The sequence below is a fragment of the Calidris pugnax genome, unplaced genomic scaffold (genome assembly GCF_001431845.1).
Source record: "Calidris pugnax isolate Ruff unplaced genomic scaffold, ASM143184v1 scaffold53, whole genome shotgun sequence".
NCBI lineage: Eukaryota > Metazoa > Chordata > Aves > Charadriiformes > Scolopacidae > Calidris > Calidris pugnax.
In genome coordinates this window covers 1,179,655-1,195,696 of record NW_015090792.1, presented here as the reverse complement: position 1 = coordinate 1,195,696, position 16,042 = coordinate 1,179,655, and the positions used below count along the sequence as shown (strand labels likewise).

Genomic DNA, 16,042 nt, shown 5'->3' with positions numbered 1-16,042 from the left:
TTTTTTTTTTTTTTTTTTTTTTTTTTTAATGTTCACATATGTACAGGAGGAAGGATTTACCCCAGCTTGGCCTCTCATTTTGTTCATGGCTGTAAGCTCCAGTATCACTCTTCTGTTGGTAACTGCACTCCTCTCCCTGTGCTCCAGCTGCCCACGGTCAATGTGGGGACTATTAACTTTCTCGGCGTCTCTCAGCATAAATGTTGTTCAAAACCAAGGGAAGAATCTAGAGAAGGTGACATGGGGTTGCTCTCAAGAATGAGGTGTCAGGTTAATAGGGCAATGTGAGGGATCAAACGTCCTGTGATGGAGCTGAGCAGAGTTTTTACATTAAGAACAGCAGAGGCCATAAGGTCCTTGGAGATTTTGAAACAGTGAGACGTGGGTTGACTTGATCACAGAGTATCTTGGTATCACTGATAGACATGATGATTTCCCATCCCTGCTCCACAACTCCCACCCCACCCCATGTCCCCATTTGCTTTTATGTGTTTACTTCTACTTGCTTTGGAAGGGCTCTTTCTGGTGTTAGGGGAAGATGCCAGGGAGTCACAGAGCCTTTTGTTCCCAGTGTCAGCCCTGGAATAAGCTGCTCAGCGCTCATTCAGCACGTGTACTGATTACTTAATGCTTTGGAGACCAAAAGTCTTCTTTTGTGTCAATGAGTAGATGTATCAAAGTCCAAGAGTCCTAAACTGTCAGTAAGCAGCAGAAAAGGAATAACGGGAGAAGCACTCAGGGGAACAGGAGCACAGTGAGATGTCTTTATCTGGAGGACCTCATTCTCGTGGCTTTGGATGGTGAGCCGCTAAGTGCTATAAAAAGAGCTGAGTCACTTTTGTGGCATGGGTTGTCACCTCCTTTTGAAACTTAATTCAAGAATAAAGCGAAGGAATTAAGCCAGCTAGACCTTCCTCACTTCTCTGCCCTCTGATGGTGTCAGGGATGGCCATTGCCACACTTCATTCGACATCTGAAGACGTGAAGCCAGGTGATTGCTGGGCAGGATGAGACCTGGTTCCTCGCCTACTCAGATGATAGAGATACTGTTCATGGATGTCTCCAAGTGCAAGCGCAGGGTCACCAATGAACCAGCAGCATTGTTACCCGTGAGCTCAACTGCAGTCAGTGGTTGAGTTGAGCCTTTGACTGAAGGAGACAACTTCATAGTTTCAGACTTTTCAAAACACTTTTCCTTGCCAAGCAGTGAAAATCCTATTGCTTATCCTACCATATCCGTTATTTGCCAATAACCTGATTTCATCCAAGCTGAGCCTGCTGTTCTCCCAAGCAATGAAGGATGATAGAGACATGTCATTCATGATACTGATGACTAAGGTCTTCCTTGTTTAGTCCAGAGGTTGCATGATTATGTTGAATATGACCTACATGTCTTCTCTTTTGGACTGCAAAGTTGACGCCCAAATGGAAGAAGGCGTTGAGTGTGTCTGTCCAGGAGAGCACAGTGCAGGGTTTCCCTTGGCCCCTGGTACTGCTTTCTTGCCTGAAAATTAATTTTACCTTCAGGTAGAGACTGGAGTTTCTGGCTGGCTTGAGGGCAAGGTGCTAGATTTGGTGCAAGGAAATCAGCAACAACTTTCTTTGAACATCCCTATAGAACACTGCCCATGGCATTGAGTTGGTTTGGTTTCTCATCAGAAAGCAGGAGCCAGGTGGGTGTGCAGGTCTTGGCTGGGGTCTCTGGTCTGCCCAAGCCTTTTTCTGCAGATACTGTGGGGAGCTCGAGGAGTCCAGGCGAGCTGCCGAGGCAGAATTAACCTCTCTGGAAAGCATTCCCAGATGTTTTGGGAGGAGTAAAAGGCTGGGGTTTGGCCACGCTTGACATCTTACTCAGTCTGCACACTCGGGGGATTGAAAAAGCAGTGTGCTCTCTATTCACATTAGAGGAGGTCTGGATAGTTGTAATAAAAGTTTTCGTGGCCAGTAGTACACTTAGAGGTTGTTCTTGCAGGCTGGCTCGTAATCACACACGTGTGCGCACACACGATTTCTTTTGAGAAGGGCTTTTAACAGGTTGGTTGGTTTTTTTAATATTACAATACAGAGCACATTGACACAGAGTTTCCTAAGCTAAATCATGTTATATCCAGCTAAACTACATAGATTCATGGGTAATTTTAATAAAAAAGGTTCAGTGCTCAGTAAAACACTGCCATGTCTTCACTCTCTCGAACTACAGTGCTGCTCAGTCTTTAATCCCCAGTGCCCCTGTTTGTCTTTATGCCAGGTTATAAAGCAAAGCAAGTTCATGGCTGGTTGTAAAACCAGGCACAAGTTTGAGATCTGTATTGGATCACCCTTGTGAGAGAAAAATTCCCCATACAAAACACAGAGGAAAGCCACTGCCCCAATGGCGTGGTGTCTTCCACTCTTAAGTTTCAGTCCATGGAGCTACATTAATAAAGTATCATTTTTAACTCCTGGCTTTGTTCATGTTTATACCAGGAGGAGGAAGAGAAAATATGAAATACCATGTTTCAACAGTAGTGATCACTTGAGTGCAAAATGCATGACACTGTAATAATTGAAGCTTTTCTGATAAATTTAGACACCCGAGTTGTTATTGATCTGGCACTGCAAAGTCATACTCCTCCGAGTGGAGCACAACAGTTTAACATCTCTGCCAAAAGCTATTAAAAATAAAAAAGATGGCAAATTCTGAGCTTGAAAAGAGCTTGACTTGATAGAAATATTTTTTTAAGAAGTGAATGCTTAAAAATAGCAACAAATGAATGCCAGAACTCACAGCTTGTGTTGTAAACCTTGTATTCCCCAAATGGTCGTAATTGGGAAAAACAACGATTTAAACTCAACTGAAACCAATAGGGCACAAAAGGTTGAAGTGTTTCAAGTCACAAAGTGCTGTAACTGGATTTGCCCTTGATTTTTGTAACGCTGGCAGTGATTTCTCTTTGCTGAACTCTGAACTCAGATAGGTGGACTCTGAGCTCCTGTCCTAATGGATGTGCCAGAAGGGCTTTCATCACCGTAGCACTTTCCTGGTGCTGTTATTAGCTGGTACCCAGCAGTGAAACTCAACGGGCCAGTTTTGGGGCTGGCTGGCACTCCTGAGTCGAAGCTGCAGCTCGTGAGGCTGTGTGCTCTTGCTGGTTTTGCCGCACGGTCCCCCAGAAATGCATCTGCCCTCTCCGCATACATCAGCAACTTGCAGGCAGCCCTCAATACGTGCCTCTCTTTGCAGCTCTGACTGCTTGCCTTAAAGTGGTTTCTTGTGAAAACAGTCTGTCCTGAAGCCAAGGCAGCTCTAAATCTGGATTTTGGAGGTTTCGTTGCTGATGTGAATTGTTTCCTCTTTAATGCTGTTCAGGAAAGATGTGTTTTTACTCATTTGGGTCGTACAAGTGGTTTTTTTCTCAAGCAGCCCTTTGTAATTACTAAATGTGTGTGTCAGCTGAAATAAACGTGCTCCTTTTCATCTGATAATGAAAATATTGCAACTATATCCTCTGACTTGAATAGAAAATTAGTGACTGCTCAAAGCTAATGGAGGAGCATGGGGCATGAAATTCCTTTTAACATCTTCAGCACTAAATATGCGCAGGCTTTTATATTCTAATCCTTGTATTTACTGTAATCACCTTCATGGGTAATGTTAGTTGACTTGTGTTTCTGGCCTGTAAAGCGTGGGAATATTTGTAAAATAAGTATTTCAAGTGTAAGCTGATACTGTCACGAGTTTCAAAAGCATGGAGAAGAGAACGGTTGGTAGTTTATTTACCTTCACATATTTTTTGGCATTGAGTGACCTTATTTCTTTTCCTCTCTTTTATTTTTTTCTTTTTTGTTTTTCTTCTAGGTCTATAATTAGCAGAAGATTTTTTTGTATAGTTGGCACACTATACCTGTATCGGTGTATTACAATGTATGTGACTACACTCCCAGTACCTGGCATGCATTTCAAGTGTTCTCCAAAGGTAAACTTCTCCTGACTGCCTTTCCGTATTGTAATCTGTATGTTTTCCCCTTGTCCTGCTGTTACCAAAACCACGAGCGACACTTTCTCAATAACTGTTACTAATTTGAAAATACTGGTTTGGCACGATGGGGATGTCCTTCTGCAGACCAGCAGCCTCCCTCTCCGTGAAGGCGTTGGTTACCTTGGGGCAGTGCAGGCATTCCCACCCTTTTCAAAGTGCTAACCTGGGCAATTGCTCTAGCATTTTCAGTGAATTTGCACAGTCAGCATTTTTCCATCTCTACTGAAGCAGTTAAAGGTGTGCAACCCATGGAGGTGGCATGCATGACTCTTTTCTAAACAATGCGGTGTGTCAAACCCAAGTATGACTTGTGTTTGAGAATGGCCCACAGAGGCTTTTCTAAGGCTGGTGAATCTCATGTCTCCTTTGCAGCTGTTTGTCCCTGCATACATTTTTGCACTTGGGTTATGATGAGGACTTGCTGTCTCCTCCCCAACCTAGAAATGACTCCTGTTTGTTGTGCTAAGGAATAAAATGGGCTTGCAAAAGCTGTGGCTGAAACAAAGCTATTGAGACAGAGGTGCTTAGGTAATAGCCTTGTAGTTGGCCTGCTCGGGGTGGAGATGGGACAGGGATGGTGGTATCGCGTCCAGCTCATATCACACAAGCATTGGTGTCAACGTGGCCCTTACTGCAACACACTGTTTGTGGTGGGGATATGCAATCTCATACGGACTGGACTTCTATGGTAGGGAACAAGGTGCATATATTAGTCACAAGTGCTCTTTCTCCAGAGTAGTTCATCTTCGTGCCCCTCCTGGGGTTGTTTGTGCTATAGCTTGATTTAAGGTCAAGAAAGAGGGGGATGACTGTATGGATAGATGAGGGGACGGCAGGGGATGTTGTCTACCTTGACTTCAGCAAGTTTGCTGATGCCACAAAACAGGGAGGGGTGGCTGACACCCCAGAAGGCCCTGCTGCCATCCAGCGAGACCTGGACAGGCTGGAGAGTTGGGCAGAGAGGAACCTGATGAACTTCAACAAGGGCAAGTGTAGGGTCCTGCACCTCTGAGGAGTTCTAGTGGACAACAGGATGACCATGAGCCAGCAACGTGCCCTTGTGGAATCCTGGGATGCATCAGGAAGAGTGTGAGCAGCAGGTGGAGGGAGGTCATCCTGCCCCTCTGCTCTGCCCTGGGGAGGCCCCATCTGGAGCACTGGGACCAGTTCTGGGCTTCCCAGTTCCAGAAGGACAGGGAACTGCTGGAGAGGGGACAGCAGAGGCTACAAAGATGATGAGGGGCCTGGAGGATCTAGAACATCTCTCTTATGAGTAGAGGCTGAGGGACTTGGGTCTTTTTAGTCTGGAGAAGAGAACACTAAGGGGGGATCTTATTAATGCTTATAAATACTTAAAGGGTGGGTGTCAGGTGGATGAGGCTGGTCTTTTTTCAGTGTTGTCCAGGGACAGGACAGGAGGAAATGGGCACAAACTTGAACACAGGAAGTTCCATCTAAAGATGAGGAGGAACTTCTTTGCTGTGAGGGTGGCAGAGCCCTGGCAGAGGCTGCCCAGGGAGGTGGTGGAGTCTCCTTCTCTGGAGACATTCAAACCCACCTGGACACGTTCCTGTGGGACCTGCTCTGGGTGGCCCTGCTTTGGCAGGGGGTTGGACTAGATGATCTCCAGAGGTCCCTTCCAACCCCATAGCATTCTGTGATTCTGTGGGGGAAAAAAAAAAGTGAAATGTCTGCTGCGTGCACAGTTCAATGGCTTTGTGTGTACAGCCATAAGTCAGATGAGAGGTAGTAAAATCACTGACTTAGAAGCAGTAAAACCCTGGTCTGACTTAGTACACGTGCTGCCGCTGTTTCAGTGAGGATTGCTGGTGTGGACAAACAAAGCTGCAGTGCTTTGGTTCCTAAAGCCAACAAACATACTGTGCCCTTAGTCTGAAGAGGCAGAGATTTGCCAAGCCACGTGTGGCTTTCTGAGGGACCAAGGTCTTTTGTAAAGGAAAGCAAGTGGGCAAAGAGTCAACATTGTATTTGATCAGTCAGCCATTATGAAATTGTGGGAGAAAGAGTTATTTATGAGCTGAAGGGAGTAAATCTGCCACTTCTGGAAATTTACAGTGTTGGCCAGTCCGTCTCATTACTCAAGTAACAACAAGCCTGTGTTGGGCTCCTCCGTCACCCCGATAAGCCTAAGGATTAGCTGGGCTTTCTTGAAAGCTATAAATATACTGGTGGGAAAAGAATAACCTCTCAACACCTTATTGAGTTATATATGGTTGTGAAGAGTGGGCTTTGGTGAGCATTTTAATGTTTTGTAAGGAACTCTTAGCAGGAAATGTTTAATTGCAGCAAAAAGCCTGTTTAAATCTTTCAGAAATTAATAATTTCCACTTCTTAAAGCAAGACTGAGCTTTAAAACAAAAGGAAAACGCGCCTATAATGGCCAGCCCAGGAGGGTCTGTGTTTCCTTCTGACAGTTAAATGGTTAGCATGGATTTTAAAACTTCATAAAATGATGTAAGAATGCAGCACACTTGTGGTCACACACGCTGATCTGTTAGTCCTGCTCCTTGGAGCGTAGACGGTTCCTGCTGTCTGTTGGGTCTGGGAGGTGCTCCGTACGTCCTGGCTGTGCTTGCCCCACAGCATACGTTTTCTTTGTGGATTTGTTTAATACTTGGGCTTGATTTAGACCTGGGAGCAGCAAAATCAAAGTCTTGGGATAATGCCAGCTGCCCTTTGGTCACCTCAGAGGAAAGAGAGGAGTGTCCTCACCAGGACTTGGTTTGCTTAGAATCATCTAGGTTGGAGGGGACCTTTAAGATCATTGAGTGCAACCATCAACCTAACACAGCCAAAAACACCACTAACCCATGTCCCTCAGCACCACATCTATCCCTCTTTTAAAATTTAAAGTAGATTTGCCTTTCCTAAGGAAAATTGAAGTTTTTTCAGAAATACCGTCTGAGCCAACATCATGGGTTGAAGGTGGGTCAGGGCAAACCCATCAGGTGTGGAGGAACTTCCCCATTGCTCATGTGGATTATGTGAGTTAAAGCCAGCACAGAAGTTTGGCACCGTGCTCTGACAAACAGCAGATATGTTTCTCTTGAAATGTGAAGTGGAAAGAAACAAATTTGAAGACTTTCCAAGGTGGGGCACTGAGAGGCTGCAGAGTTTGGAGTGAGATGCTCTCTTCTGTGCATTGAATCTAGGTTTTGACACCTGAACATACAGCTTGGGCAGTTCATCCTGTTTTCTCTTAGATTATCATCTGTAGGGCCTGTGCTGTTATGAACAAGATTAATTGAATTAAATTAAGCGTGATTTATTTTTCAAGTGCATTGCCTCTTGAACAGAAGGAAAAACAGATGTTTAAAGAACATGACAAAATTCTAGCAATCACTGGAAATATTTCTAATTCCTTTTTATTGGTGAAGCTGGATTTTTGAGAATGTATTACAGAACTCATGTTTTCCAAGAGTCGTTATTCTGAATCTCACTGTACATATGTGAGGTTCATATATATATATATATATATATTTAGATGCTCATTACACATATGTGAGGTTCATATATATATATATATTTATATGCTCATTATGTATCACAGTGCAAGAATATGAGTAAAAAGAAATCTGAACCTATTAGCTCTGCTTGAAGATTCCCGCTAAAAATAATTTTCCAGCATAGCCACAAACATTAGCAAAGGCTACCAACAGAACCTGGGAGAAAGATTACACCTTTATGCGGTAGCACCAATAAGTACTTATAAATAACAGAAAATGTTTTCTGCTCACCTCCCTGTTTTACCACAAGTTTAGCCACTGGCAGGAATTTAACAACTTTTGGACCAGATTTTTTGCTTTGATATTACACTGAAAAGGTGCCACGTTTTTTATTGCAACTGGAAGGAACCTGGTGTAAAGGGTTTTTGCACACATATATACATGCACAAATACCTGTGTAAATAAAATTACCTTTTTTCTGTATCTTTTTGATCTGTATTGTGAGTATAAGATAAAACAGTAGCCCTTTGGGATATTGTATTTATAGGGAAATTGTAGTTATTTCCTTGATTCTTCATACATTTAATACTTCAAATAAAATATATTTTAGAAAAATGGATGGAGGTGCTCACGTGGACACTAGCTATAATAGATGCAAAGCATCAATGAAGAAATAAACTCACATTTCATTTCCAGTCTTTTTCTCCTCAAGAAATGTTCTGCTGCCTTCTGGAAAAGTCTGTGGATTTAATGATTGATCTTGTGTATCGAAGCAAAAAGACTAACTGAAAGGCAGAGTTGCTGGCTATCACCATTGCTTTGAGCTCTGAAAGGTTTGTGCTGATATTTCACTGTGCTTTTGTGTTTTATTTTTCCACCAGCTTTTTGGAGACTGGGAATCTCATCTGCGAAGGATAATGAAGTTGATTGCTGGTGGAGGATTGTCCATCACAGGATCCCACAACATGTGCGGCGACTATCTGTACAGCGGCCACACCGTCATATTAACTCTTACATACTTATTTATCAAAGAGTGTAAGTTTGTTACTGTTCAAGCAGAATTTCCTGTTGTATCGTTCCTTGCTAATTGAAAAATTATTGTTGTGCTGATCGGTAAATATAATTAAAGTAAAAGTGCACACTTTATCAATAAAATAAAAATAATAGAACTTCGAAGACGTAGGGTGTACTGAAAAAGAGACCTTTGGAGACAAAGTAAAATATTTTACCATGTTGATGTCTGAATTAAATATTTTTTTAAAAAAATAAAATGCTCTGTTTAGAATATAATTGAAACCTTCACTGCACTCTGACTGATGAATGAACTCTCCTAGTTCAGAGAGAGAGGAGTGCCATGCTAAATGTGAGGTTGCTCATTTTACAGGAGTCAGGCCTCAATGTATGCATTTATCTTTTGTGAAAGGCAAGTGGAATGGATTGTCATCTATGTAGAATCAATATTGGAATACAAATCAGTTCATTTTACTGATTAATCATTATTATATCATTATGTATTGGGCCTGTTTCTCAAAGATTTCATAACCTTTCTATTTTCCCAGGATCTGATTACCCCCAAGTACAGTTTTAAATTATGCCTTAAGAGAATGATACTTACTTGTCACCTCAGCATTCCTGCTTTTAATCTTAATGCAGGCATCACGCTACCCACCCAGGATTGCGGTCCATGCCCTCTATTAATTACAGCAGTAGTCTTGCACACTGATAATGTTATACTTTGAAATAATCACTACTTGTCCTTCTTTGCAGATTCCCCACGGCAATCTTTTTACAATTACAGCAGTAGTCTTGCACACTGATAATGTTATACTTTGAAATAATCACTACTTGTCCTTCTTTGCAGATTCCCCACGGCGACTCTGGTGGTATCACTGGATTTGCTGGGCACTCAGCATGGTTGGGATGTTCTGCATCCTTCTTGCTCATGACCACTACACTGTGGACGTGGTGGTGGCTTACTACATCACTACAAGACTTTTCTGGTGGTATCACACAATGGCCAACCAGCAAGTGAGTTTCTCCCAGTCTTTGGATCCACTTGACTCGTAATACTACATCACTACAAGACTTTTCTGGTGGTATCACACAATGGCCAACCAGCAAGTGAGTGTCTCCCAGTCTTTGGATCCACGTGACTCATAACTCTCTTATGAGGAAAGGCTGAGGGACTTGGGACGATTTAGTCTGGAGAAGACAAGGCTGAGGGGCCTATAAATGCCTATAAATACTTTAAAGGGTGGGTGTCAGGAGGATGGGGCCAGTGCTTTTTCAGTGGTGCCCAGGGGACAGGACAAGAGGGAATGGGCACAAACTTGAACATAAGAAGTTCCACCTAAACATGAGGAGGAACTTCTTTCCTGTGAGGGTGGCAGAGCCCTGGCAGAGGCTGCCCAGAGAGGTGGTGGATTCTCCTTCTCTGGAGATATTCAAAACTCTCCTGGTCGCTATGCTGTGCAACTTGGTGTGGGTGGACGTGCTTTGGCAGGGGGCATTGGACTAGATGAGCTCCAGAGGTCCCTTCCAACCCCATGGGATTCTGTGACTTTGCCGTAGTGTGGTGATGGGTGAACATCCACACTTTGCCTTGAGCCTTTCTGCTGGAGTAGGAGTGGACTTACCCATGGCTTGTGGAGTGCCCCTCTCTTCCCTCCTGACCTTGTGTTTGCAGGAAAGAAAGAGGCATCATCCCTTGGGTTCGTTTTGTGTCTTGACCTCAAATATATCTGTAGGTCTACCCACAGGCAGGCAGGCCTCTCTTTTTCTGAATTTGGGCTAATTGGCTCGTGTTGTGATAGCAGACCAACCCATAGAGATGGGAGGTGGGGTGTGGTGTGTGCCTTGGTTTTTTGGTGGGGTTTTTTTGTTTGTTGAAGGCAACTGGGTTTTCCTTGAAGTCTGTGGCTTGTGCCCTTTAGCTGGATGACAGGTCTCTTGAAGACTACTATGAGGCCTCACTAAAACTGAACAAGTGTTTCAAAGTCTTCCCAAGTGGCAGGAAGTTTCCCTGGCCAAGGGAAATGTTTTTCTTTTGAAGGATAGCGCAGTAGAGAACAGGCTGCTCCTGTCCTAAGGCCTGTCTCTGGGAAGGCGTGAAAAATAGGGCGATGAAAACAGGAGGAGACACAGCACTTAATTGGAGAGGACAAAGCATGGTCTGTAATACTCAAGCAGAAAGCACTGGCAAATGATGCAAAGGTCAAAGGCAGAAGTCTAAATGAGGTCTTACGTCATTCTTGCTGTTCCTATTTTCCTGCCAATGAACTAGATCAGTGGGAGATTCCTCAGCGTTGTGAGCTCACGTCAGAGAACATGTGCGTGTCTGTTATCCATGGGACAGACCTACTGAGTTAAGAGACACTTACTCTTAGGCCTGTAACAGCAAATCGGTGTCCAGATATTTTCTGTGCAACGTCAAGAAAGATAGGAGGGATTGGAGCATCTTCCTGATGAGGAGAGGCTGAGAGAGCTGGGGCTCTTTAGCCTGGAGAAGAGAAGGCTGAGGGGAGACCTTATTAATGCTGACAAGGATCTCAAGGGAGGGTTGAAGGAGGAGGGAGTCAGACTGGTTTCAGTGGTTCCCAGTGAGAGGACGAGGGGCAACGGGCACAAGTTGGAACAGAAGAGGTTCCACTCAAATATGAGGAGAAACTTCTTCACAGTGAGGGTGACAGAGCCCTGGAACAGGCTGCCCAGGGAGGGTGTGGAGTCCCCTTCTCTGGAGATTTTCAAGCCCCACCTGGATGCTCCTGAGTAACATGCTCTGACAAGCTCTAGGCAATCCTGCTTCAGCAGGGGAGTTGGACTAGATGATCTCTATGGTCCCTTCCAACTCTAAAAATTCAGTGAAATTCAGTGAAATTTTGCTTCTCTATTACATACGACTCCAGTTAATTATGTTTAAGAAAGACATAGTATGATGATAGGACATTAATTAATGTGGTGATGGTACAGATTTTGATCAGGGTCTTCTGGCTCCCACGCCATATTATTCCACTGGGTTTGATGCTCCTTGAAGCAACTCACCACAGTTAAGCCCTGAGGTACATTTTTACCACCAAATGCTACAGAGAATGCACTTTGGTGTTCAGTCTGTCTGGGAACCACTGTGTTTGATAGAATTCCATGTCCAAACTTTGTAACTCTTGGTCATACAGCACCAGAGTGACTTCCAGGCTTTGCATTTGCTCCTGGGCTGTCCAAACAATGGTGCTGAGTGGCCACGCTTCCAAGCTGGAAGCTGCTGAAGTCAGGATTGCCCTTGAGTGCTAGTGAGGGCTTCAGAAAAGCCCTTTGCCTTCCTGTGTGGAAATGGAACCCTTTTGCTGCGTGCTGTGACTCAGAAGATGGCTCAGCCTAAGCTGCTGAGATGGTGGGGAATGCCCATCCCTGGATCCTGACCTGAGCACACATCTGTGGGCTGGTTTCTCATTCCTGGTGCTGCTCCATGTGCAGAGGACTGTGGCTTGTGACTGACCTTAGCATTAAAAACAAAAGCACACTAGGGCTAAAGTGGATTGATTCCACATGTGAGTTTATGACGTGGAAAGGAAGCCTAGCATACAAGGCCCGTGCTTGCCCTTTCTGGTGGGCTGGTACAATGCTTCCCTGCTCCGGCACTGAACACGTGCAGCAGGGCAGTGAGACAACCCCCTCGGTGCCTGCCCACCCCTTGTGTCCCAGCTGTGGCTCGCCCATGGCCAGGAGAAGCCAAAGGATGGGTTTGAGAGCACGTGGAGGGCAGGGCAGGCTCATTGCTTCCTCTGGATGGGTTGAGATGTGCCTTGGTCATTGCTCTGCAGGCACACAGCTGGGCTTCTTGAGCCACACGTCATTTCAGAGACACACATGGAAACAGCCCTGCTTTGGGTTGAATAGTTTTTATTCCCAAAGGAGAGGGGAGACTGATCTCTTGGGCCATTCCTTCTTTTCCTATGGGACCATTGGGGTCTTGGAAATGAGGGTGGGAGCAGCATTTGGTGTGTGCAGGGATGCTATGGAAAAGTAGCTTGGCTCCCCTTCATCTCTGTCCATGCCATCTGTTTGGGAGGTCGTTCTGGATATTGAGAGATTTTTGGGAACAGCTCTGAGTTGGACACCCCTAGTGAACGGTAGTCAGCGACGTGCAGTGAAGTCGTGCGAGACGTGCTCTTTGCTAATTCTCTTTTTTGTGATTATCTTTGTGCAGGCGCTAAAAGAAGCTTCCCAAACTAACCTCCTTGCCAGGGTCTGGTGGTACAAGCCCTTCCAGTACTTTGAAAAGAATGTCCAAGGGATTGTACCTCGCTCCTACCACTGGCCCTTCCCCTGGCCAGTGCTGCACCGGGGCCGGCCGGTGAAATACAGCCGCCTGGTGAATGACACGTAACAGCGTGTCCACGGACAGAGTCGGGGGAAAGGACCTGTCCCAAGTGCTAACAACTCCCTGCGAGAAGATGCCATAAAAAAAAAAATCAGCCGCTCCCTAACCCTTTCTTTTAACAGTTCCCTTGACTTAACCTGTTCAGTTACCTGGTAAGCACTGTGATCTTTTTTTCTCTCCAAAGGATCTGCGTTGGACAACAATAAAGAAAATTTAACTTATCATGCACTGTTATACATTTCTTGTTAATAGATTTGGGATTTACATCTAAACATCACCATGTTCCTTTGTATATGATGCGACAGCATAAACGAAAGCTTTTATATCATAAGTTCTGGTCTTTCCAGTCACGTCTGGGAATAAAGCATATTATTTTCTTGGGAAAACATACTTTTCATATCTCTTGCCCCAAAGATTGGGCTGTAAGCCATTTTCTAGCAAATGACTATATGAAGGTTTCTATATACCTGCCTTGGGTAAAATTGAGAAATCTTTCTACCTGTTGCACCGCGCTATGAATAAGATGATAGACACAGGAAGGTTTGGTAATCTTGCTTTTGTAGAATCTGCAGTGACTGTGTCAAAAAGTGCAAAAAAAAATAGAGAAAAAAAAAAGAAGAAAAAAAAAAAGTTGTAAAGTGATTTTCTAAGTATTTCCTAACTTTATTTTTCAAAATGTGTATGAAAATTAAATTTAAAAAGATTTTTACATGTCAGAGAATAGAGAGTTAAAATTTAAAGAAAATGCTTCTTGGGAGAGAGAGATTTGTCTATGTTTCTAGTGCCTTTCTTGTCTTGATTGTATGGTCAGTAGGCAGTCTTACATGTTTTTATTTAAAATAAAGTATTCCATGAAAGCAGAATTATATATACTGTATAATTACTAATTTTTGCATTTATAGCTAAATTAAACTGGAAATTTGCTTATAATGTTGAAATTGCCATGTGTAGGGAAAAAAAAAAAAGCAAAACCAAATAAAAGGGGGCCGATCTTGCTCACACATTGTGGGCAGGGCACACTAAAAGGTATCACTTTATTGTCTACTTGGTAGCTGTATTTTAAAAAGAAAAACAGCCATGAATTCCTGTTTTTTAAGAATTCTACAAATGATCACTGAGTGAACTACGAATGGTTTCTCCATCCTGTATTGAAATGTTGTTGAAAAACAACAAAGATAATCTATTTCTTTAAAATATTTGTGCAGAAACTGCATGTAATTACAAGTTTCACTCCTACCATACATACTGTATGTTTGGGGAAGGATTCTATCCTAAACTTGCCAATGTGCAGAACAAAATAGGTTTTTTTAAAGAATGAAGAAGAGAAAATATATATATAAATATATATATATATCCATTCTGTATTTTACGTGAAGCAGAGTTATCTTCTGTAGGGTTTTTGTGTATTCACAAGGTGATATTTGTATTGTAAAACAACAATGGTGAAGGAAAATAAAAAGGCTTTTGAAAAATGTAGTTTCATTTATCTTTTTAATATTAAGTTTAAATTTAAAGCTGGGTTTATTCTTCCAAACCTTGCCTTTAATTTTATGTGTTATTGCACTGTAGGCCATCAAATTTGGACTGTATGGAAACTGCACTGATTGTGAATTGCTGTTCACGTTGGGCAAAACAGTGCCTTATCTGAAATAAATGCTATGCAATAGATTCTGATCGTGCGGGAGCCGGGAGCGGATGGGAGAAGCCTTCCTGGGAGTCATCACCAGGGCTTGAAAAATCTACCCCAAAACTGCTGGGATGGAGTGGGTGGCAGGGTAAACATCCCTGAACCCCAGATCTGTCAGTCTGGTCACTTAAATGAAAAAAAGAAAAACAACCAAAAACAAGAACAAAAACAAAGAAACAAACAAACAAACAAAAAAAATAACCCAACCAAAAAAAACCCAACAAAAAAAACCCCCTGACATTTCTGTGAGTACATGGCAGTGAAACTGTAATTTCTTTTTTCTTCTCTTTTTTTTTGGGGGGGGTGGGGGGAGGCTGGTTTATCCCTTCTTCTCTGCCCTGTTCTTCCTCAGCCTTGGCCAAAAGCCTCCTTGAAGAATTGCTGGGGTGTTACTTCTGCTGCTTGGCCTCACTGGTGCTTGGGATGTGGAACGAGACCCATTTCTTACCAGTTCTTTCTTTCCCTGGAAGGGAGGGGATTTCTTCCTGCCCCCTGCTTCTTGGCAGTGTTATTTGCAGAGCTGCCTGTGAATTTTAGGGATGAGCTCTGAATGCTTTACCTTCAATTCGTGGTATTGTCTTTGCAGCTATGTGGTTGAATTATATTAAAAAAAAAAAAAAAATCCAAGCCACCCCGGGGTGATTGCTTGAGAGAATCGACGCTCCCAGATGTAAATGAACAAGTAGATTTTTCAAGACCTGGCATCACGCACATCGAAACCATTGACATATGTAAATGTATGGATTTATGCACATGACATTAAATGGAATCTGCTGAATTCTGCGTTGTAGTGTCTGAGTTACTGCGTGGATGTGGCTGAACGTGGTTTCATTTGTTCCCACAGCAGAGCTGGGCTTTGATACCATAGAATCATAAATCATAGAATCATTGAGGTTGGAAGAGACCCTTGGGATCATCGAGTCCAACCATCTCCCCTACTCTACAAAGTCCTCCCCTACACCATGTCCCTCAGCACTGCATCTAAACGGCCCTTAAACACATCCAGGGATGGTGACTCCACCCCCTCCCTGGGCAGCCTGTTCCAATGCCCGACCACTCTTTCGGTGAAAAATTCCTTCCTAATGTTCAATCTAAACCTCCCCTGTTGGAGCTTGAAGCCGTTCCCTCTCGTTCTGTCACTAATTACCTGTGAGAAGAGACCAGCACCAACCTCTCTACAGTGTCCTTTCAAGTAGTTGTAGAGAGTGATGAGGTCTCCCCTCAGCCTCCTCTTCCTCATACTAAACAGCCCCAGCTCCTTCAGCCGCTCTTCATACGATTTGTCTTCCAGGCCCTTCACTAGTTTCGTTGCCCTCCTCTGCACTCGCTCCAGCACCTCCAGATCTCTCTTGGATTGAGGTGCCCAAAACTGGACACAACACTCCAGGTGTGAGTATACGGCGCGCTGAGGGGGCACAGCAGGGCAGGAGCTCAGGGGCTGCTCTGGAGGAGGGCACGGGGGGAGCAGATACGGGACAAAGTTGTTGTGTGT

General features: G+C 43.8%; 1 protein-coding gene across 6 annotated transcripts in view; it reads left to right on the top strand.

The window, feature by feature from the left end:
* Positions 1 to 15,328, top strand: part of SGMS1 (sphingomyelin synthase 1) — a 122,500-nt gene extending 107,172 nt beyond the window's left edge. For 5 of the 6 annotated variants that reach the window (XM_014966642.1, XM_014966645.1, XM_014966643.1 and 2 more), the window contains 4 exons: positions 3,839 to 3,956; positions 8,368 to 8,521; positions 9,348 to 9,514; positions 12,690 to 12,979. In XM_014966642.1, coding sequence (XP_014822128.1) covers positions 3,839 to 3,956; positions 8,368 to 8,521; positions 9,348 to 9,514; positions 12,690 to 12,869 — 619 coding nt within the window. In that variant the 3' untranslated portion in view covers positions 12,870 to 12,979. Of the gene's footprint in view, positions 1 to 3,838; positions 3,957 to 8,367; positions 8,522 to 9,347; positions 9,515 to 12,689 lie in introns of all 6 variants that reach the window. The other variant, XM_014966641.1, reaches the window with a different exon arrangement.
* The last annotated feature ends 714 nt before the right edge of the window (positions 15,329 to 16,042 follow it).